General features: G+C 34.1%; 1 protein-coding gene across 1 annotated transcript; it reads right to left on the bottom strand.

Annotated features, from left to right (window-relative positions):
- Positions 1 to 100: 100 nt before the first annotated feature.
- On the bottom strand, positions 101 to 24,070 carry LOC106132132 (facilitated trehalose transporter Tret1). Its single transcript, XM_013331467.2, has 7 exons — positions 23,768 to 24,070; positions 16,244 to 16,430; positions 10,814 to 10,949; positions 7,919 to 8,127; positions 3,892 to 4,158; positions 1,855 to 2,076; positions 101 to 1,706 (listed from the first exon to the last, which is right to left on the bottom strand). Exons 1-7 carry the CDS (start codon positions 23,785 to 23,787, stop codon positions 1,173 to 1,175), a joined length of 1,575 nt encoding a protein of 524 aa, XP_013186921.1. The 5' UTR covers positions 23,788 to 24,070; the 3' UTR covers positions 101 to 1,172.
- Between the last annotated feature and the right edge of the window lie 771 nt (positions 24,071 to 24,841).

Genomic DNA, 24,841 nt, shown 5'->3' on the forward strand with positions numbered 1-24,841 from the left:
TAAAATTATTTTATATAAATAATAAAGTAAAAAAAATGAATTTTATTTTCAACTTTCCACCTCAAACATCCGCTTCATTTGCTTAAAAAAATAAAACATATGGAAATATGTTCAAATTTTATTTTTATATCACATTTGTAAATTTCTACTACAGTGAATAGAAAAATAACATCTTACATTAAGTACATTGTCGAAGCACCTTATTTGTTAAATGTACGTATACAGTTACTACACAGATCACAGATAAAATCTCGTTTTATACGTTCGTAAAGGCCCATCACCTGATTGTTATTGGTAACAGAACTTTGGATTAATTAATTACTACGGGCTAGAAAACCGGCATATTTACAGCCCATGTTAACGTTTTTGGCTGAATTAAAATGAAAGTGTAACGAAATATTGACGTTTATGCAAACATAAGTAATAAAATATAATCTCGTGTTTCAGTTCAGTTATGTTTTCGCTTGGAAATACAATATTACTCATATGGTCATAAAATCTCAAAACAGCGACACCTAAATTAACGAAAATGTGAATGTGAAAATGATTTATAAGGTTTGAAATATTTTGTCTTACATTTCGTGCAGTAATTTTTATTAACTGCTTCCTTACATATTTTATTCTTACATATAATACATATACATTAGGTTACAAACTTTATAAGTTCTTTTTTGGTAGGTATATCTTCCAAAAAAAGTATATTTTTTACAAATAGTAAAATCACAGCAATATGTGTTTATATATTTATGTCATTTATACAACTGTAATGCTTAAATCAAATTACCTACTTTATTTGTCTCTGATAACGACCTATCTTATATCACCATTAGCTGTATAGATATAATGCATATGTATGACATTTCACCATAGCTGGTTAAGTAGACTTAATTATATTTATATAGAATTAGAAATGCATTTGTAATGGATAAAGAGCTTTGTACGTTTTTCTATTTTCAACAAGTGTTTTAGTACAAATTATTATTAACGTGGTATGTCAAAAAGGATTTCAATTGAATGTAACGTTATTATTCACAAAATTAAATAATGGTCAATCAAACAAAAGAAAACTTAAGAAATAAGTACTTACTATATTTTTATACAAAAAGGTGCCGGCTAATGCCTTGTCTTGTGCTCACACAATGATTATTACCATCTAGTTACCTGGAATCATCTCACACTTGATTCCCAGCGGATGACTTTTTGCGGGTTAGCCACAGCACATTGGGCTTCTCGTAATACTGTTCTATTTGAATTAGCGATTTTCCTTTAGTTTCTGGCAGCATTAAAAATAAGATGATCGTGGCTAAAGTTGACGAAGCACCGAAAAGTCCGAAGACACCGTCCATCCCGATAGCATTTTTCATAATGGGATAAAGTTTTGTGAACCCAAAGAGGACGGCGTTGAAAAGACAGAAGATGTAACCTCCGCAGAGGCCGCGAACTTTTGTGGGAAGGAGTTCTCCAATCATAAGTCCTGGCAATAGAAAAAATCCAAGAGTGTTAAAAGCAACATATCCAAGAATGAGTGTGGGTGGGAGGATGCCGTATCCGGGGCCTTGGGATAATATAATGGCGAGGGAGAGGGTGCATATGGCTCCTCCGATTCCTGATAACATGACAAGTGCTCTCCGTGTTATCTTTAGAAGCAGTATACACGCAATCACGGTGACACACAGCCGGACTAAGGCGCTGGCGTTGGCTGCCATCTGTAAGCAGAAATAGATGCTAGGTATTAAAAAATGTATTAGATACAATCAATATGGTACTGATGATAACAATAATAGAAGTCCAGTGGAGCGTACAACTTATTGTTTGCTATGAATGCCTTGCCGGCAATGAAATCTTGGTACTAACATGAGGTTTTAGGGCTCCACCCGAATCCTTGACGATGTCCACGGCGTAGAATATGACGACGTAGCTGCCAGACAGAATCTGCAGCATGTTGAAAGCGTTGATGAGCAGCAGTGGTTTGAGTACGTTTGGCTTGAGGACGGTCGCGAAGAATCGAAGACCCTCTTCTCCCCTCGCTTTCTCTTTCTCCCGCGCTGATATAAGTTCGTGGAGTTCACGTTGAGCCTGAAATGTATGAAAAGGTTAAGTCTATAAGCATCTTCAAGTTAATACGAGATTAAGACACTTTCCCTTCATGCTTATTTTCATGAGAACAAAAATATCTTAAGGGATTTTTTATTGAAGCTTTCTGAATTTGTCTGAAAAAACACTACCTGTGGAAATAAATGTAAATTGGACAAAAAATTGCTTAATAATATGAAGAAATTGCATGGCATTTCTTTCCCCACACGATCCTGTTATTTCTTTTATTTCTACTTTATAAACCTTTATTAAGTTGAAATACAAGGAGTGTGGGTTTGTTCTTCCCCGCGTTATTTTAGAATATTTTTACATATAAAAACAGTATATCGGTAAAATGTGATTTTAACCACAACGCCATCCAGTGCAAATCGGTAAAACTACAACGGGGTCAATTCATACCACGTTGCATGTCCACTCATAAGTTCAGAGAAAAATTAATTAGATGGCGTTGTCTATAGACAAAATAATTTTTGTATGGGAGCCCCCTTAAATAATTACTTTATTGTTATTAAATTATTTATTTTGAAATATAATATACTAGAGGCCGCCCGCGACTTCGTCCGCATGGAAACCCTATCAATCCCGCGGGAACTCTGGGATAAAAAGTAGCCTATGTGTTATTCTGGGTCTTCAGCTACCTACATACCAAATTTCATGGTAATCGGTTCAGTAGTTTTTGCGTGAAAGAGTAACAAACATCCATACATCCATACAAACTTTCGCCTTTATAATAGTAGTAGGATGTACAAGTCTGTGAAAATTGTTGAAAGGTGTCCTCCCCCCCCCTAATTTTTTAATTTTTAGTATTTGTTGTCATTATAGCGGCGGAAAAACATAATTAAAATAATCAGCTTTCTAGCTATCACAATTTATGAAATACATCCTGGTGACAGACAGACGGACAGACAGACAGCGGAGGCTTAGTAATAGGGTCCCGTTTTTACCTTATAGGTAGGTACGGAACTCTAAAAATAATGTGTTATATTTGACATTTGATGCATTTGGTATGATATTCTGGAGAATATAACAAGCGTAAAATTGCGAACGCGGGTACCATGTTATGTTAATTGGCTTACACGCATAGGTACGTTGTACAAGTAAATACGTAAATAGATCTCGTAAATTTATTGTGATAATATATCACACTACACGTGTAGCGGACACGATATAACATTAGATGTAAGTAGCATTCAAATGAATTGATCCACCAGATGATCACTAACGACCTTTACATTGTAAATGTTAACCAATCATTTTGTGTGAGCACGCGTTCGCAAAATGTATGTGACGTAATAATGTAGTAGCAACAATCATACAAACGCTATACAATGGCACATTTTGTTTATCGCGCTGTTCATTCGAGAAGCCCCTCATCAATGGCAAGTGGTCGCTTGTTGAGCTCATTAAGAGCTCGTTTAAGAGATTGCCGGAATCATGGACGAAGTTTCAGGTTCCCGGACTAATACAAATAACACTTCGTCGACTGTCAATGGGTCTTTCTGGAAACTTGCGTTCTCAGTGTCATTATTAAAATGGTTTCAAATGTATACCTACTGCAGCTAAGGAAAATATATATACATACTTTAGGATATTTCGAAGTAGGGCGCTTTTGATCCAATTTAAATTCGATAGAGATATGATGAATGTGGATGAAGCGAAAGAAGTTTGCAGGGATCGTGGCAAGTGACTTTATACTTTGACGATGTATCTTGTCTCTGCCTATCTCTCTGGGAAAGAGACATGATTTTATGTATGTAGGTATATGTTATATCTCTCAGCAGTGTATACGGTACTTACTGTGTCAGAATTACCCCTCAAGCATGACATGGCAGCCATAGCTTCATGGAACCGACCCCGGCGCGCCAGCCACGTGGGGCTCTCTGGCGAGAAGCACAGAGCCACGAACGCCAGGATCGGCAGAACTATGCAGAGGAAGGCTACCGATCTCCACGGCAGTGCCCCGCCCAGGGCGTACACGTAAAGTACCCCTAAGGAATACGCCACGAATGGAGTCCCTATGAGCAGACCTCGGAGCCTTGGCTCGGAGATTTCTCCTAAATACACCTGTTGACAAAGATTGAATTGGTAAGTGTCGTTGGAGTGTAAAAAATAGTACAAATTCTTTGTGCTTTATCTCTACTTAGAAAAATTACACTTTGCTATTACTGCAATGCATCTTTAAGGTACGTATTTAGGTATTTGCAAACTGTTGGCTCTCATATTAGCCTTTTTGCTTCGGGGCTCAATTAACGCTTTTCGCAGGGTTTTGTTATTTAACTATCTACTTTTTAGAACATGAAAAATGTACATTAGGTATATAAAAACTTAGTAGGTACCTACCTACCTGTGTGCAGTTATGCAAAATTTTGGTAACATTTATATTTTATCTCAAATATCGTTTTTCAGTTATAGGTCTGTTTATACGTAGATACATAACGTTTCCTGTCTGATTCACTGTTCCCGATAACTTTAATTTCATGACTTTTGTAAATGCGTACCTACGTACGAGTATCAGCTTATCAGCAGTAACATAACACAGATTGGCGTGTAGGGAGTTTTCGTTTGGTAATCCATATTTTATAATCTACCCAAGCATTCGTATTATGTCATTGGATGAATAAAGATAAATGTATTCGATAATACTGAATCAATCGATCATTAATTAAATCTGAATTTTTTTATTCTTATGATTATGTGTTTTATCATGGTGAGAGTTGCTCCAATCATCATTGTCTCCCTGACTTGTCCTCATTGGGTACAGGAAAAGAGCATCTGTCTGCTTACGTCCGTAACCTAAGTCTTAGTCGCCGCTTACAACATACACGGGAAAGACATTTAGTGCTACTTAAATTTTACATACTTATTTATTCTAATAATGTTATCGTGGCAGAATGAAGTAGTTAAGGTACGAAACAGATTGCTTTGAAAATAAACTCAATTAAGTAGTTACGAGTATTTATTGTGTCTACCCTTTTTTTTTTTACTTATTTGGTATCTTAGTAATTCACTAAGCAAACTCCTTCCACGTGAATATTTTGCGTGCTTTTTATCAAGTTTAATACTCTACAAAAAAGTTATTGAACTATGACCGCAAAGACACAGTAAGTAGGTAGGTAGTAAATCGATATCTTGAAGTGACTATTTTTAAGATCACGACACGAGAACCATTAAACTTAGATAAAATGCTTTAGATACTGTTTATGGACGTCATTCGGCTAACAAGAAAAAAACCCTGTTCAATAAACGAATTCCCATATGGCGGTGTTCCACACAAACTTAGAGATTTTACATTCTGTCTCGCAAGCGTTAAGAAGAGGCAGACATGTTTGCCCTTGCTCGAAAGAGTAGGTATTAAAAATAAGAAAACCCAAGTATTTATCACAAAAATAATTTCTTTGTAATGTGCACAGTCATCGATTTGATGTACCTATATTCGTGATAGCGGTCATTTTCCGTGACAGTGCGTGATCATAACATGTAGCTGTCTTTTCCATATCATCTTAGTAAGGGGTCATTTGACAATATCGGTCACGGAACTATGGAAGATATAGTTCACCTACATGGTAATTGTATAACTTAAGAGAAAATTTATATAGGGGAAGTACGTCCAAAATGACATATACGGACAAAACGACACATTAGTGATATTTGAAAACCTGCACGGTATAAACTGTCAAAAGTTAGCCAATTAAGAAGCACCTACACCGGAAATATACCATTCGAGTTTTGAGAGCTGTTTAAAATACAGAACGGACACCATGTTGACATTTGTTTTTTGAGGTTGGAAAAAAATTTGATAGTGGTCATTTGTTTTTTGTTTTTTGATAAGTTTTCTTTTGTTATTGTACTGTCCGTTAATTTTATATTTCGAAGCAATTTGTGTTTGAGGTGATCGCGTTGAATTTAAAACATTATTGTCACTGCAACAGGATTATTTTTCGAATCGTAATATTTTTTGAGACTATGTACAAAATGACATACAACCACTATGGACAAAACGACATAATGTGTCATTTTGTCCGTAGAGACGGTGGTAAGAGAGTTAATGTCATTTCTCCAGTGCCCAGTGGTAAATTTGTAAGTGGACAGGGTAAAAGAAAGCCAAAGAAACGAACGACGACATTCCTACTTACGTCATCACCAAATATGGCAGAATTAAAATACAAACGAGAGAATGCATCTGAAAAACCAACTCGTAAAAGGAAACAAGCAGTTACTAAGTCTCTTTACATAGATGATGACTCAAATGAAGAGCGCTCTGATCAAGAAGACGAAGAAGATGATTGTGCCTGTATTTACTGCAACGATCTCTACTCACGTTCAAAGCCTGGTGAGGGGTGGTTGAGGTGCAGGCGGTGCAGTCGTTGGGTTCACGCAGCCTGTGCTGATTTGCCAAAGCGTACTAAAAATTTTGTTTGCGAATTGTGCAATTAATTTTTACTGTTGTCTCTTATTTTATCATTTTTTTTATGTTGATGGCTGTGTATGTCATTTAGTCCATACGACTTGTGTCGTTTTGTCCATACGGTATGGACAAAACGGATTTTTCTTGATCTTCATTTAATACTAAATATTTTTGTAAGTGTTGATTTTTCTGACAAAATCTATATGATTCCTGTTAACCAATTAATATAAGCAAAGTTGTAAGTAAAAAATATGTTCCTATTATGAATAATATTAAAGTTATTGATGATTGATAAAACGATATGTCATTTTGGACGTACTTCCCCTATTATTTATTTATGTTTGTAATACTTACTTAGTACTGTTTTCAATTTAAACCAGCCTTTCTGTTTCAATATTGCATAGAAATTCATATATCTGAACAATATGTGAAGCAGTTAATTTACCTTTGGTTTTAAAGAGGGTTTGTTTAACGCTAACATTGATGAAGTGAAAACTTTTTTTAATCTAATTTAAACATACAATGGGAATGCTATAATCATCGGGAATAGCAAGTATTAGATATGATATCCTTTGGTTTATATAAATAGTTATTTAGCAGGGTAGGACATTGGAATATCTAGATAATATTTTAAGTCAATAAAACAGTCAAAGTTATCTTATTCAACCCACACTTGAACAAAGGTCAGCCAAACATTTCCCACAATCACATTACATATTTCGTCATCATAGTCAGGTGAGTTATTTCGCTGTCAAACTGTGGACTTGGACTTTGAATTCGCATTTGAATTGCAAATAAAGTAAGTATTCCGATTTTTGCGTCGTGACCGCTGTAGAAAAAGTTACCATACATCATACATATGTATTGATCTAGAACTTCATTATGCTTAAGTACCTAGACCAGATTATATAAATATCTTAACATTTTTAAACACATATTAAGTTAAAAAAACTTTTAGAACCCAAATATTAAATATTTACTACTACGTATAGTAGGTACTTATTTTCTTACGCAGAAATAATTGTTTATTTTTAAAATATGTAATTACTTATCTATGGTTCTTGTAAAATAATAAAAGTCAGTCTGTGGCTATCTACTGTTATATTATTAGAATTTCTCTGAATTAGGTATTTCTTGTTCGTACTTTAGAATAACCTGTCGAATAAAAATTCTGTATGACACTGATTACAATAAATTTTATTTTTGTTTGTAGTACATACCTACATATCAAAAATTTGTGAATAATTTTTCGAGTTATTCCTGTCACACACCATTCTTCATTATTATTATTAATTGTGTCCGGATATCAGAATAGTATAAAAAATAATTAAAATAAAACGCATCCACTAGGGTACCTATATCAGTATGAGATTTTGGGTACAATGTGTTGTCTAAACCTAATAATTAATTGAGTCTTACCTGCGAGGGAGCCGCCATAATGCCGACCGCGAAGCCACAGAAGATCCTGCCCAACAGAAGCAGGGCATGATGCGAGGCGGTACCGATGATGATCCAGCCCACGATCAGCGGCAGTATGCACACCTGAAGCGTGCGCCGCCGACCGATCGCTTCCATGATCGGTCCCGACAGCATGGAGCCTAGTGGAGTTGCCGCTGAGTGGATACTGGCTGAGGGTAAAGTGTTGCATTAGTATAGGAGACGGGATAGTGAAGTCAATAAAGCAGTCACTAAAGAATCTTATTCAGGAACAAAACGTCGGGTGAGGGAAGGTCTGAATAAGTTTCCGCAGTATTTTAGGTGTAGGTACTTCCTTTTTAGAAAATCCCTGACTGGACTTTTTTCCAACTATTTAATATTCGGTGTAATATTTCAAGTTTTATTCGTCTGTCTGCATAAACTGCCTAGGCTCGTTAAGTAGGTAGTTTAAAATTATAAATAAATGAGCCTTCTGCGTCTGGTTTCTGCAGTTGATAACCGTGCTCTTTTTTTAATTATTGTATTGCTAAAATTAAGGTAGTTTCTCAATTATGATACTCGGTTGCGTCTTTCCTGACAAACTTGGTGTCTTGGAAGGAGTCTTGGAGAAACTTGTTATTTCCCTGACCGTCTTTTTAAATTTTTGGAAATACCCTCCTTTGCCTTTTCCAATAGTTTTTATCCAGACGCGATTTGAACTAACTACATCGCGACGCGACTGCCGGTTAATTTTTTGACCCTCTTAGTGGATTGACCTTGACCTAACTTGCTCATGTGTTGATTGCGTGTATCTATTATCACTTATTGTTACTTTCCTCCATCGGGGCGTTACTTCTCTGAGTAGAACTAATTGATAGCCGCTCCTTCTTTTGTGTATGAATGACACATAATGTTTACACAATAATGAAGAAAGGTATCTACATGTATATAATACTTATAAACTAATGAATTGACTACTAAATTTAAAATTTTTCGTTTTTTAGGTCGTTGAATTTTAATCACACATAAAATTTTATATTATTTATTATTGAAAGCTGACCTATGATTTTTTCGAAATACTATAAATTTGGTAAATATTATATTATGTACTGTACACACTGTACAGTATGAACTACTTTTATTTTATCAAAAGATAGCCACGTTCAAAATTTGAAGTAGGTAAGCCTTGGCAATGACCATATGCAAATACAATTACATGATTATCATTTAGTCGAGGTCTTTTAAAATAAATTTACAAAAACCGTATAATAGGATGTTTGGAATCCTGAAGGTGACATGAACAGAGCAATGGTGGTCGTCTTTTTTTTTCTAAAAAGACCGTGTCACGATGAAACAGATATCGTAGGGGATTTCCTCTTATCTCGAACCAACCCTACAATGGGAAAAGTACTGAGATTATTACACCTATAGAAACAGTTCGGAGAAATAATAAAGGAAGAGGAAACGTTAGGCGGAAGTCCTTACAGCACAGTTTATTATTTACTTGTATGTCTGCGCTTGAGACTGTGAATAATTTGCTTTGCCTTGTAGGTATAGTTTTAATTAGTTATAAATGAAGTTGAATTTCTGTGAGAGCGTCAGTGGTCGAATCGGTAAGGTGCCCGGTTAAAATACGTGATGCGCAGAAAGACACAGGTTCAAATCCCACGTCAGCCATGTACCAATGACTATTTCAAAGTTATGTACATTAGTTTACCGATGATCTTACGGTAAGGGATCGTGAGGAAACCTGCACATTCAGGCAACTGGATGTGTAACCATATGTGATGTGTAACCATAGATCCAATACGGGTTAGGTTTACCTGCAAAGGTTGCGTAGGTCAGATGGGAGTCGCTTCGTGTAAAAACTTTACTCATCCAATCTAGGATACGGAGTTAGTCCTATGATACGGACCTTTGACCACGGGGTCAAAGGTCCGTATCATCATAGGACTAACTATAGAGGTGTTTGACACTTACTATCAACTTCGCTTCGATGATCAACAATAACTACCATAAATAAAAAATAAACATGAACTTCCCTTTGTTCTATTACATACATACATACATACATATAATCACGTCTATATCCCTTGCGGGGTAGACAGAGCCAACAGTCCTGAGCGGACTGATAGGCCACGTTCAGCTATTTGGCTTTAAGATAGAATTGAGATTCGAATAGTGACAAGTTGCTAGCCTATCGCCTAAAAAAAGAATCTCAAGTTTGTAAGCCTATCCCTTAGTCGCCTTTTACGACATCCATGGGAAAGAGATGGAGTGGTCCTATTCTTTTTTGTATTGGTGCCGGGAACCACACGGCACTATTTTTTTTTTTATTTGTTCTATTCTTATTAAAAATTCAAATATTTATTCTATTCTAGTTGGTGTAACGAAACGAACGTGATGATAAATCAAAGCAACAAAGCTACATGCGGAAGGAATAATAATTTTTGTTAGGTCTGATACTTAAACAATTGAAGTACTTACTCATGTAATAAAACTAAAAAAGTCTGAGGATATTTTAACCGTCGCGATATTTCTTTTTCTTACCGATCCCGGAAATGCATTCAGGAAGAACGAGTGCAGTGGGCAAAACGATCTTGAATTTTTTGAGAAACTCTGCCACAAACAATGACGTAACTTCAATAAAAAATTAAATGAAATCTTCATGGAAAGATTATATTAAGATCAACTGTTTTTCAGCTAATTAGGTATAATGATTTACATCAGGTCAAACCGTCAAAGTACCTAAAACCGACGAGATTGCATAAAGAGAGTGATGCATGTGGATGAAGTGAAAAGGTATGTAAGGATTCTTGCAAATGGAAAGACGTAGTATCTGCCTACCTCTCCGGAAAAAGGCTTCATTTTATGTATATGTTATGACTTAGAACTTACCGATCCATGAGCCCATCTCATCATCTATCTGCATACTGGTGTTTTCTACCCGCAGCTGTGGCAGAGCTACGGCTGAGAAGCCGATGGGGTGGCCAGCCCCCGCCGCCAGGATCAGAACCGTGCATGTTATTAGTGCCTGGAACAATGGAAATCAAGTTTTAAATAAAATCGCGGAAATCCTTGTAGGTCAAAAGTACCATAAAGACTAGTTTGCATGAGGAAGTGATGATGCGAAAGTGAAGAAGTGATAAGATGTGACTTCGAAAAAGAGGCGTGGATTTATGATAGTGAAACTTAAATATAAAACTGCAGAAAAATATGTATGTACGAGTACTTATGCAATCGAAGAGTTGTTATGTTACTAGCAAACAATGAACGCAGTGTGAGAGTTTTTTTGATTTAACTGCACGATGAAATCATTGAATGTATATGTATATCTATTAAGCATTCAAATTGCAAAGGAAGAGTTTTTAGAAATTTCCAAGGTCCAAATTTTGAGAAAAGTTGATGGACTTTTTCAAACGCAGCGATTGATTAAATGAAAAGAATCCAAAAAATATATATTTAATCATCATCTTCTAAGCCGAAGACTATAATATATAATCCACCTTAACAAAATCACCTAGTAGGTATATTATCGAAATGAAAAATTTGTGAAATAGAAAAGTCATTATACACTACACTTGTTTTGGACACATTCAACATATGATCTCGTGGGCAAAACACGTGTCTTTTCTCGTTTTGTTGTGGCGTAGACATAGCTACATATCATATCACAAGCGAACTTGTTCTTGATTGGGATCAAGTGTTCTTTATATCCGGCATTTTCCACAATGTCTCCATGATTTATGACCGTTTTAATATTGCCAATTAGCACCGGAGTCCAAAGTTAGCATTTGTAATGGTCGGACAAAGCCACATGTTCATTGTTGATACATTTTTTGTTATTTATTCTATAGAAATAAAACTGTCAGTATGTATCACTTCTTTTCTTTTTAGTAATTTAAAAAAGAAAGATAATATTTCGGTGGAAGTTATTTTTTTCGATTAGGCCCTAAAGTTAGATACAACTTATGTAAATGATTTTATTAAGTAGTGTTAACTAACTACTAACTAACTATTAATCTGATAGATAGTATCGGCCATTGGTCCAATGAAATAGTGTCAATCGCACTTGAATCAACTAAAGATGGTTTCTGTTAAACGGATCTAAATATAGCACGAAAATATAACGCAGACAAAAACTACTTATACGTTTTTAAATAAGTGTTGATCACGAAAACTTCTCAGGCTAGTGTAATTTTTTCAAAATTGTTGGATGGAGTCGGCAGGCAGGCGACTGTAAATGCTTTTTTACGACTGTCAGAACAGTGAAGGTGAGATTGATAGAGTATGCATAAACAAATTATTTAGCTTTTTAGCATAAAATTATTCAATGGTAAAAGAATACAAACAACACAACTATTTATGTTACTTGAATTGTATAATAATTTCGAGATTGTTAAACTATTTGATGATTTTTCCACGAGTTCATTCTTGTGGAACTTGCAATCTGAAGTATACAAATACATATAAACAATAGGTACATATCGACATGACGGAGCGCATGAGCCCACCATATCCGAAAAAATTATAATAAAATGTTTGTAAACATTCAGCCAGCGAGTCAATCAATAAAGATCATATGATCAGCACGAGACCACTAAAAATAAATCATGTTATTCATGATGGAAACGTTTGAGATCGGCTAGACGAAATGCGGCTGTGGCGAAACTGGTTTTTAAAATCGCAAACGTGTGCGGCTGACGTTTAAAAGAGACCTTGGAGATGAAATGTTATGGACAGAGTATAAAACGGTTAATTTTAGAATATTGTACCTAATTCCATCTAACTTGTAGGTGTTTTATTCATTGAAATTACGTTCAAGTACCCGATTAGCTAGCAAATTTGAAAGTATGAAGCACAAATACTTTTTCAATTATGTTCTAGGTACATACAAATTTTGCTAATTACAATGATGTGCGAGTATACAATTAACTACGTAAGCTATTTAGCATAAAATAATTTAATAATAAAATTAAAAAAAATAATTTAATAATAATTTAATAATAATAAAAGAATACTTACGTGTACAGCTATGTATGTTAGTTTCATAAATAATTAAAAAATATCACACAAAGTTTCTCTGCTTAACCCAATGGTAGACTATTAGCATTAAATCCGCCTATTGTACCTAGTTTACATTGTGATTGTTACAATAAAGAATGCATAAATAAATATTTTTATTAGTTTTTAACGAAACAGTAATGTTTCATTAAACCTCAAATTCACAGTCACATTTATTACTTGATCGAATGTTAAATTAAAAGTTATTCTACTTATTGAAAGATGTTTGCTCAACAGTGCGATAACCAAAAGTTAATTTATTATATGTAGTTGTAACATTCGAATCGTATAGATTTTTGACTGGTTACTAAAGGTGACATTACAATAAAAAATATGCCCTCGTAAAGTCTTTGGTCCCGCGGCACTTACTCCATTGTGCTAATATTGCAAAAATATCCAAATATATAATTATTATAAATACCATCCTATCAAGTTGAAGCGGGATGACAATGAAAAATATTAAATCCAACAAAAAACGGCGATCAAAGATGTCGCGGATGGCATCATACGTAGCCTTGTGCAAATAAATAGCTATAACACGGACTAAATACAAAGTTCATTTTTTGTCATGGTTTTTCAAGTAGTTTTTGCCTTGGTTGATAGGCAGAGTAACTTATAGGTATATTTTTAGGAGCGACTTAGTATGGGTTGGTTGGTAGCGTTAGCTTTTTGTACAAAGAAAAACTTTGAGATGATTCTTCTGTGAGGTTATCTAACTATTAATATTATAATTTCAGTTTAACGCAAAATTCAGTGGAGTAAATAAAATATTTAATTTTAGGTAGTTGATTATTTAGTAAACATGATTTAGGTAATTTTTGTATGTTGATTTAAACGTAAATAGCGTTTCAAATTCGTGACTTTTGAAGGATAATTATGGGTCTCTACTAGTCTAGAAGTTCCCTTCTTTTGTCTGCGCTGCGTAGCGTAACTTATTGGTCAACTTCGGAAGATCCCCTTTTAGAATGTTCTGTACGTATTTACTTTCTTGATTCTTGTTTATACACGTGAGTACACTGAATAATTGGATCGAATGGTTCGTGTACTCACTATCATACCTAGCAATTACTTTGCAAGACTAGCATCATGTATTCTCGATTATTGCCATGGAGCAATAGCATGTCATGAGATATTTATAGTTACTCACTGACATAAAACATTTTACCATTGTGTGGAAACTATAGCTACAGTTAATGATCGTTTAAATGATGTCGCTTTATATTTTTGTTTTTATTATAAAACTTAACGAAGGGATACAGTAAGAGCTTTCAATTTAAGTTGTAAAATCCACTGTTTTTTAAAATTCTTTTAAAAGGAAATATACCTTTGAACCTACTAACAAATTTGCATTTTCAGAGCATTAATATATAGTCAAATAATTATGAAAATTGATTATTTCTGTTATTTATATTATTGAAAGAATATTACCGAAAATTATTCTTTATAAAAGCCGATGAAAAGTGAATATATTTTTTCGAATTCCTGCTTTGGTATTTATAATGAAACCTTATTGAAATTGATATAAATTTATACTTAACTATTCCATTATTTAAGAAGTAAGATAAATATGTAGATATATAGAAATAATATTTTGTGTTTTTCTACTTTAATAGACTTTTTATCACAAAATAAACAAATATTATATTGAAATAAAAAATTATGTTTAGGGCACATTTTTACAAAGTTTTTATTTAAATATGTCCCCTTTTTTTCTTTATTTCTTTTCTATATTATGGCTTCCACCGGACTTTCGGTGATTCTGCCAATGTCATGGTTTGAAGAGAAAATATGTCCCCTAGAAACACATATATTTTTTTAAAGGAATCAATGCGGTGATCCATTTAACCTATGCAGATACTATTTTAATTTGAATCTCTAAAATCTTCGTTTAAATGGTACCTAATGACGTAAACTGCGTACAATATACTTACAAAATGTGGTTCGAGGTAAACAGCCGAAAAGTAATTTAAATATATAGGTTAAGGCCAATCAAATACACGCAAAGTCTAACAAGACGTGTTGTTGGTAGGTATTTAAAAGATTAATTAATAATTCATTGAATGATAGGGCCTTAGAAAAGACAAAGGAAACGCAACTTATGCAACTGAAGCATCTGTGAAGCATACGTATGTATGTGATATAAAATAGCAAAAAGAGATTGACACCGGAGGGAGGTCCGAGTTGAATGTCCGGACAGGTTAAATTAAATAATATGAGTAAGATATGAGTGCAATCTGAATGAGATTTCAGTTCGGATATAAATTTTATAAAGTTAAATTTTATAAACGTCGAGTCATTGTCGCTTGTAGATCTGTGTGATGTCCCTACAATATTAATTATACAAGTTTGATATACTTTCAGTCGTAATGCGAAATGTTTTTGTAAACAAGGTGAATGCATTATAGAGTAGAGGACATCTGAAGTGCTTAGGTACGTGTATCTAATAAAATAAATTTTATTAACCAAGAATAACGACTTGGTAAATTCATGCATTTACTGTTGCCAATGAAAACACACTTCATGGCCATATATACCTCATTAGATATGTAAATAAAATCCCACCAAAACATTCTGTAAAAAAATAGTCAAGTCTCGATGAAGCTGCTTGTTTATCTCGCAATAGTAATGCAATCTAGACAAAATCGTACCAAGTGTAAGGTTCCTTACTGCGATTTCTTTATTGTTATACTTTGTTAATATTTATGACAGGCCGTTGAACATTCTTTATACGGTAGTGGGTACAAGTCAACGGACAAGTCTTACAACTTTCCAACCTCCAGGTATTCGTCTGGGAATGATCCCAGATGAACACATTACGTGTGATATAAATTAGAATGATATAATAATAACATAATGAGGAAAGATTTGTTTTCAGTATGTAACAAAGAAGCTTTAAAATAACTGAATTGATTTTTATGAAATTAAGCGCAGAGATGAATTGAACTTCCAGGAGTAATATAGATTACTTTTTTTCCTCTATTTCCTACTGGAGCGATACTCCAAGCAAAGCAATTAATTATCTGGGTTCAAAATGTCGTGTTGTTACCGGATAAGAATTGGACCACTCCATCTCTTTGCCATGCATGTGGTAAAATCCGACTACTATGCACTTTATTGCACCACCCACAAGTTTTCTGCTTGATGAGATTATAGTCGGAAAGGGAATACATCAAGTCCGCCTTTGGTAACCTAAGGACCTTGGTCAAAAGGCGCACCCCGGGGCGCTCTCCAGAGAGGTTAGTATGAAACCGAGAAAGAACATACCTGGTTCAAAACTCCTCGCACTGACGAGTATGTTTCTCCTTTGACATAAGGTGGGAGGGTGGCTGTCGAGCTAATGCTGCGGAGGAAGCTCTGCAGGGCTTCGTACTCGTCCTCCTTGGCCGTAAGCTTGCTGCTTCTAATCTCCGGCTTCTGACCATCGCCGAGCATCGCCTCGTGAGCGCCATCGCTGCGGAACATATCCTAATTAATATTCTTCTTCATCTAATAAAGCTACTGTCGCCGAATCAACTTCATCGTAATTAAAGTCTACATAATATCTACAATCATCATCACGTTCAGCCAAGTTCATCCTCGGAAAAATAGGTCTCTTCCATATGATTATATTGGTATATTGGATATTTGTCATTATTTTTGACTTAGCATATTATTTATGAGATAGATAGTTAGGCAATATGACCTTGAAGATGGTATTATTATTGGTATGGAATCGTAACATTTATGAATAGTACTGTGGTAGACGTGACGACATTTTTGAGAGTTTTATTAGTTTGTACTAACCGTACAATAAATTTTGTTTTTTTTTCCCCAATCTATTGCACAATAGTTTAACAAAAATCTTGTGATTGCACAAGAAATATTTTTAGCGACGTTAAGTATGATAGAACTGACCGTGAAATACGAGAGCAATGTACGCAGAACTTTTAAAAATAAAATGCTTTCGCGCTCTCTACCGTCAATATTGTAGCAAGCCAAAATTTCACTATTGCAATGTTTAATGCCTTTATGACAAAAGGAAAAAAGGTATTTTTATTCATTAAATTAAAAGTTTGTACTATACTATACAGTGGTATAGTACAAAATTTAAAGTACTACGACGACGTAGAAGATAGTGAGTAAATTGGAAAGTCAATCAAGGCCTGTAACTTTTTTTCTTAAATTCCGAAGTTTAACACCTGTCGATATAATATGTGCTTAACATCTTGTCTCATGCATAAATCATTGAGCAAAAGATTAATGTTTTTTGCTGCACCTTTTTCAACTTCTTCTGTCGAATAATTTATTTATACGGATGGTAATTTTCAGATCTTTCTTTATGTTAATCAGATAATTTAGTTCAGTAATCTAACTAAACCCACCGTTAAAAGTCGTATCATTTTTTGCTGCACCTTTTTCAACTTCTTCTGTCGAATATTTGATTTATACCTACGGATGGTAATTTTCAGACCTTGTTGTTCTCATATTATGCTGTTATCATCTCTAGATTAAACAGTATTTAAATAAAAGTGCTCACATTACACTTTTGTCATTTTTAATGTAGTGTTTTACCGAAAAAACAAATGTTGATTTTAATTTACCAATGTATCTTCGAAAATGATACGACTTTTAACGGTGGGTTTAGTTAGATTACTGAACTAAATTATCTGATTAACATAAAGAAAGATCTGAAAATTACCATCCGTATAAATAAATTATTCGACAGAAGAAGTTGAAAAAGGTGCAGCAAAAAACATTAATCTTTTGTTCAATGATTTATGCATGAGACAAGATGTTAAGCACATATTATATCGACAGGTGTTAAACTTCGGAATTTAAGAAAAAAAATTACAGCCCTTGATTGACTTTCCAATTTACTCACTATCTTCAACGTCGTAGTAGATTGTCAATGTGCTACAAATTACCCTAATAATGGCGTAGTATATCGCGGCGTAGGAGGTAAAGCTAACGACTACGACAATAATTTCGTAGACCATTCGTAGTCGTGGCGCTCGTAGCCAATGTTTTGTTTACAAGGGCAGAATCGTTCGTCCTTTGATCAGTTACTATTTTTAAAGACTTCTTCTAAGTAGATGACACAATTTGTATTTTCAGAATTTTGTTTGCGAATCGTGTTTTGCGAAGCCGCGGGCAAAAGCTAGTTTATTATAAATTGATTTATCTCTTTGCATCTATTTGTTTATTTGCACTTCTAGCACTTAAAATTTACAATAGATGAACTTAATGCCATATGAATTTTTTTGCGAGTATGTACAAGTGGTGCGATAATAGTAAAATAATACTCTGATCTCCGAATTCGGAGAGTGAACTACAGCCTCCGAATTGGGAAAGCAATCTCGACTCTTGTCCAAAATAATAAAAAACTCAAATATTAATAAAATACTTTATTTGAAATAGACCAGTCGTTCGTTGCGAACTTGGACCTCGCAAATCCGCGGGCAAATACTATTAAGTGCAATAAATAATTAATTCAGATAAGAAGACTCAGAAGTAAAACCAATCTGTTGTTAAGGCATCTATATTGCTTGTAACTAAAACAATCAATTTGATGTACGATAGATCCGATAACATTTATCAAGGGATATAATGCTAATGATTCATATATTGGGGCTATAGCCGATCAACTTATACGTTGTATGTCAATTAATTATTGCAGTATAACTGATGACTTAGATTGGCGATGGCTATCATGATATATTGCTTGTTCTCTCAAAGATTTTGCTCGAAGCTTCATCAATATGCTTACGAGGTTGCAGTGTATGCATCAGGATGTAAAGCAATGACGTTGAGCATTTTTTGAACTTATTATGTGTGAAACATGTGATGTCCGACTCCTAAACATATAGTCGCAGTCAAAAGGAAGTGAATAGGTAGTATACACAAATTTTGGCAATTAATTATTAATTTCTATCTCAATTATTTCGGCCTAGGAACCCGCGTATATTAACTACTGAAGTGTAAATAAAAAGTTATTAACAAAACAAATACAGTATAGCCTTTCCTATCAGTCACTAGTATGCATTTGCTCCAAGACGACTTACCAGGTTATCACTTATGACTTTATTTGCATTCATTTACATCGGTAATAGTACTTTTGAATGTGACATGTGAATGTATTAATCAAATGACAGTAGAAAGTTAAATTGAAATAATTCAAAACGTTACACCCACCTTTGCACTTTTCTAATACGTATTCGACGTGAAAAATATAGAGCGTATCCAAATAATATGAGCACCATCATAAAAAACTAAAGAAAAATAAAATAATAACTCTCAATCTCAATTTTAAAATCAATTAAACGTCGCTTCCCGATACTCTTCCCTTACAACTGCGTCTCGGTGTTTGATTGTAGTTATCAGAGTAACCCTTAACCCTTCGTATTGTCAACGTGTGAAGTGCATAGATATGATAATTAGGTTCATACCTTCGTATTTAATTTGTTACCTACCACCTAATACCTTAATTAGTATGAGCACTATACGTATTTACTTTAGATAAAGTGATAAAAATTACACTTAAATTAAAAACACAATATTTCTCTAAAACATCCCTTGCGTATTAACATTAAAGTACACACGTAATGTACTTAAATGTTAAAAATAATTATTAAAGCTCAATTTTTTTTAAAGAGTGAGTATTAAGAAATTATTTGTTCTGTTTGTATAATACGCTAATATGAATGAAATGAAACCTGACTACATTTTATGTAAAAAATTGCACTTAATTATTTCTCACACAGCAGCATAAAATTGTATTCTAATTATATTTATTTAGCCTTAACAGAACTAAATTTTTTTAGTCGTCACAAAGTTTTAACGGTCGGCAACTGGCCTGAAACTAGCCCGCCTTGAAAATCCTCTCTAGCACCGTTTAACATACTAACTGTTTAACAAAGGCCATATAACAGTATTATCGCACGTTCCTATGGCATAGGTTGATGGACTTGATATTTATTTATTCAGCAAGACTGTATAGCAACAAACGTACATTTATCTTAATATCTAAAAGAGGATACTAACTGACTGATTGATTGGCATATCCACGCATAGTTCAAACAGGTGGGTCTAGAAATTTGCATTTTTGCGTGCGGGTCTTTTATGCGGTATGGGTGCACTAAAAAAGGAATTCCCGAAATTCTCTCGGGAAAGGAAAGTTTAAAGACTTGAAAGTCACGTTTAGTTGATGTTAATGAGATTGTTAGTTCATTTTCAAAAAAGAAGAATCCCAGATAATATGATTTTTCAATCTGCGTGGAAGATAAGTGGTTGGCATTGGCACTGGCACTCACAAATGAATAATATTGATCTAAAATTAACATTAGGCAAAACCCACACGGATTGAGTTAATTTCGCACACAATACTTGCTAGCTTTTCTCTGCGTTTGCGTGGGTCTCTATTGTATATTTACATCGGAATTTAAGTAAAGGAGAAATCGATAAAGCGTGGTTATCGGTACCAAATTATTTTTAGAGTATGGATTGAAGTTCAAGTACGTTAAGTAGTTTTACGCATTTGTGGTTTATATTATAAAATTCGTAGCGTTGGTAATCTCTTTATGTCTGTTCTGGATTGGGTAATTCAAGTTTTAACAATTAGCGTCTTCCATGTTACTTCTTGCATTGGGCAGAATTTTTTGCAGCAGATCAACTTTTGCAAAGTTGATCCCCTCCGATCGAGATTTTTTTGTATGACGTCATGCCTTTGCTCTTTCGACTGTCCTATATGCATGCGGCTTACAGGGTCCATTAGGTACATTAATACTTACTTGAATACAATAAATCAAAAATACGCACAATACATATCACGTTTTGATCCCTTACGGGGTAGTCAGAAGCGACAGTGGCTAGACTCAAGGCTACATTAAGCTGGATGCCTTTTAATTATTGCATGGCAATAAATCAAACGTTCGATAAACATTCGGTAGTAATCTAGTTCCAACCAGTTGTAAATTTGTAGTGTTGCCAACTCCAATACTATACATTGAGGGTAGGTATAAAACTGTAGATAATCTTTCAAAAAACTCTAAAAGTCTCCTCTGAAAAAAACCTGAAACTTACCTACAGGTACCTTTTTTTGAGACGTTGGTTTGGAACCCCGAAGGAATGAACTTTAGGTCCATAAAATTCTTTTTTAGAATTTTAGTATAGAAAAATGGCAAAATTGAAAACTGTGAACACATCGAAATAACTGTAGATCTACATTTAAAGCTAAGCTGGGTTGGCTACACTGCGAATACGAACGTTTTGTGCTTGCCAGCTGATAAAACCGGATTGGATTTATAGCAAACTCATTGCGATTGTGGCACTGTAACCTTGTGAATCGGTCACTTGAAATCACATCTTCACAAATCATTTCAAATACTTAGATAAGCAATCATAATCTATCCCTAGTTATTTCATGACTGCGAGATGTGTTTGTTAAACTTAATTCTTCTTCTAGAATACTTTCCTTGAATAAAACTACTGAATTCAAAGTGAACCTGTATTTTTTAAAACAGTAGATAAAATATAAATAAAATAACCTAATAGTTTGCCCATGCAAAGCCTTCCGTTTTTCATAAAAAACTAGGTACTCCTAAAGGTTTTTATGACTCCGTGTTATTTTTTACAAAGAAAAGATCTTTTATTTTCCATCATATAATTATTATAATTATCATGAATAAGAAATGGAGTATGAATTAGGTAGGTACATAGCTAGTAACTCGTATTTTTGATTAATTTTGTTTTAATTTTTTTTATGATATACATATAGTTAAGTAGTTAAATATTAATTATTGATATTGATATTTTATATGTAAACGTTTTTTTTTCCACAGTTGCTTTGTTTCAGAACAGAGTCCGGGACACAAAGGTAGGTATAAAGGTATTCTGTATGGGGCTTAATCAAAACGTGTTTGACGACCCGAAATTGTTAGGGAAATTACGAGATTGTAAGGTTATTGTGTGATTAAGGTGTAAAATGTACTTATATAACGTACATACATACATATAATCAGTTCTTTATCCCTTACGAGGTAGACAGTGCCAACCGCCTAGAAATGGCATGGCGCATGGCATGAAATTAGGATTCAAATAGAAAAAAGTTGCTAGCGCCTTAAAGAAGAATTCCAAGTTTATAATACTTGACAATCTTCACGGGAAGAGAAGTAGCTGACAAACACTATGTTTTTTTCTTCGTTACCAATTCAGCATGGCAGGTATGTAAATAGACACTTGGAAAATGCAGTCGATAAATTAATAGATGCAATACAAGTGACCAGGAAAATTTAAAAATGGGTTCTCATCCCTATTATATCTAATATACCTATCCCAACTATATTCATATTGATTGTTTATCAAACTTTCCTTCTAATTTACACGCAAACGAGCAAAATAGGAATTTTAGTTAGGTAAACTCGGGAGGAGCTGGGGGCGAAAGCTTACATAGAACCAAAACAAACAAATTTGAGAGAATTGAGATTTCGTAACTATACCAACAGGGTAGCATTAAACTCAAATTATTAATCCATTCAGTAGTGTTTGAGTGTAAGATTAACAAATACACACACATAGGTAGAATGATAGGATAATATTAGTAGGATAAGGAGGATTTACTAAAAAAATCTACGAGTCGTTAGGAACCATTGATAAAATAAAATGATGACAGTCTCCTTGTATCTATAAAATTTTGCAAATTTAAAGTAGGTAGGTAATTTTAAATTTGCCACATCTGGCGCGCAGAAAAATTACGCCATATTATGAAATTTGTATTAACATTTAAATTAAAATAACATATTAAACCTACACCGTATTTTAGGATACTTTATGGATTGAAATATTTACTTAAGTAATATTAATCGTAATGATTTTTCTGGCTAAAGTTCTGGAGTAGGTACAATGGTGGAGCTTGCATTAAAAGACTTATGTACCTATGGATAAAGCGAAAGAACACAAAATATGAAAAGAATCTACAAAACAAAGTTTTGACTTAGTACCTACTTAATTAATAGAGAGGGTTATATACGCACAGATTCTAATTTCTACAACATAAACTTAAGTAACTAAATCTACCTAACAAGAAAGACATGAGTACATGAATAAGAATGACGATAAAGTACGTGGTGGTCTAAAAGAGAAAAGAAATTTAAAAAAAAACAGATCTTGCTATCCCTATATTAGGTTAACGTCGGGCGCCGTCAATAAAAGTAAAAACTCTGTTCCTTATTTTAACACTAAGTTGGAAAATAAATGAGTACCTATGAATACGGTTCCAGACCGCACAAAGTTTTGTAAATTTTTATGGAAGTTGTCGAATTTGCTCTTTTTTATCATTTGCACAGGTGGCCCTGATACATTATTTGTTTGATTTTATTGTATTACTGTATGTGAGTGTTATGTATTACTTTAATATGTTAGATACAATTTACAGGTACATTAAAGGTGAACCTTCCAGGTAGGAAGGTTCACTTTTAGTGATAAGGTTGCCTTTTGAAAAACATGATTGTGAATCTGCTGTAATTTACTGTGGCGAAATTAAGAGTTATTGTATCGTATTGTATGTGTGTGAATTCATGCAATAGTTTTATATTATAACTGAATTTTCTTCCGCAAAACACATGTATGGCTGCTTTTCAAGCATAACATAACCTAAATTGCCTGCAAATGTGTCTTTATGTTAATGTACATTAACATAAATAAACACTTGCAGAACTAACATATTAGAGCCATGGTATAACATATGTATGTGTCTGTTTATTATAACTTTTTGGTTTAGTTAAAGTCTAAATAAATTTAATGATAATGTCTTACCTTGCCATTTTGTCTTTCATTATAACTAAACTTATAAATAAAAATAAAACAAGTTCTATAACAACAAATGTTCAAAACTTTCACTCATACAATTGCGAAACTTAAAAACTAGAAACTGTGACTGTTTCAGTGTTTGTTTACGGACTTTCTCAATGGGCCCGGTTTATTTCACGTGTCGGCAAAACATTGTGAATGAGGTTTAGCAGGCGATCGATATGGAGTAGCTATAGGAACTCTATCGCGGCGACTGATTGCCTACGGAGCTGTGAGCGACTGCGGCTTCGGTCCGCCGGTTTGGCTTGCCGCTTAGGAGCGCTAGGGCTGCTCATGACGTCACACAGACGAGCAATCAATGGACATGGCAGACCTTGAACTGCCACTCCGACGTGCGGATAAGCCTGAATATTTCATGCAACGTGACGCCGAATGTGAGGGAGTCACATATCGCCAGTTTAGACTTAACTATAAATTGATAAGCGTTACATCAGTAGTGCACTTAATAAGTAACTGAAATAGGCACTGTTTAGCAATTATGCCCTAAAGTTTAGCTAAGTTGACTATATAACTTTTTGCAGCCGCCATATGGACGGCAACTGTAAGCTGGCCTAAATGAAATGCGATTTGATTTAGCTTACAGTGGTTTTGTCACAAAACTTTTAAGTAGATAGATGTCTATTTTGGGTCTAGATATAGATAGGTATGTCTTATGTGTTTCACAATATATCCTTCTTTATACGTTCTCTCAGTTTTGGTAATAATTTAGTTGATTGCGAAAATTTCACTAAATTAGTATGAAAAGTTTTAGTGGTGGAACACAAATTTTCACCGCATAATAAATATGTAGAGTGTGCTGGCATATACGAGGCTATTAATTACTTGGCTCGTTTTAGCAGTTCCTTATTCAAAAAGTTAAACGGGACCCTTGAATGAATGACTATGTCCGTCTGTCTGTCATAGGGCTGTAGGTAACTTTATTTCAGGAATCGTATCTAATAGCTAGACGGTAAAAAAACTCACAGAAGGTTATTTCTGTTGCAGCTAACACAACAAATACGAAAAACAGAATAAAATAAT

This window comes from Amyelois transitella, chromosome 13 (genome assembly GCF_032362555.1).
Source record: "Amyelois transitella isolate CPQ chromosome 13, ilAmyTran1.1, whole genome shotgun sequence".
NCBI classification, from domain to species: Eukaryota; Metazoa; Arthropoda; class Insecta; order Lepidoptera; family Pyralidae; genus Amyelois; species Amyelois transitella.

Bases quoted from the DNA above. Each gene is read 5' to 3' on its own strand.
- LOC106132132 (XM_013331467.2), bottom strand. From the start codon at position 23,787: ATGAAAGACAAAATGGCAAG. The intron at 16,431-23,767 runs GTAAGACATTAT...TATGTTCCGCAG, and splicing joins ATGAAAGACAAAATGGCAAG to CGATGGCGCTCACGAGGCGA. The intron at 2,077-3,891 runs GTAAGTACCGTA...CATACATTTCAG, and splicing joins TGAGGGGTAATTCTGACACA to GCTCAACGTGAACTCCACGA.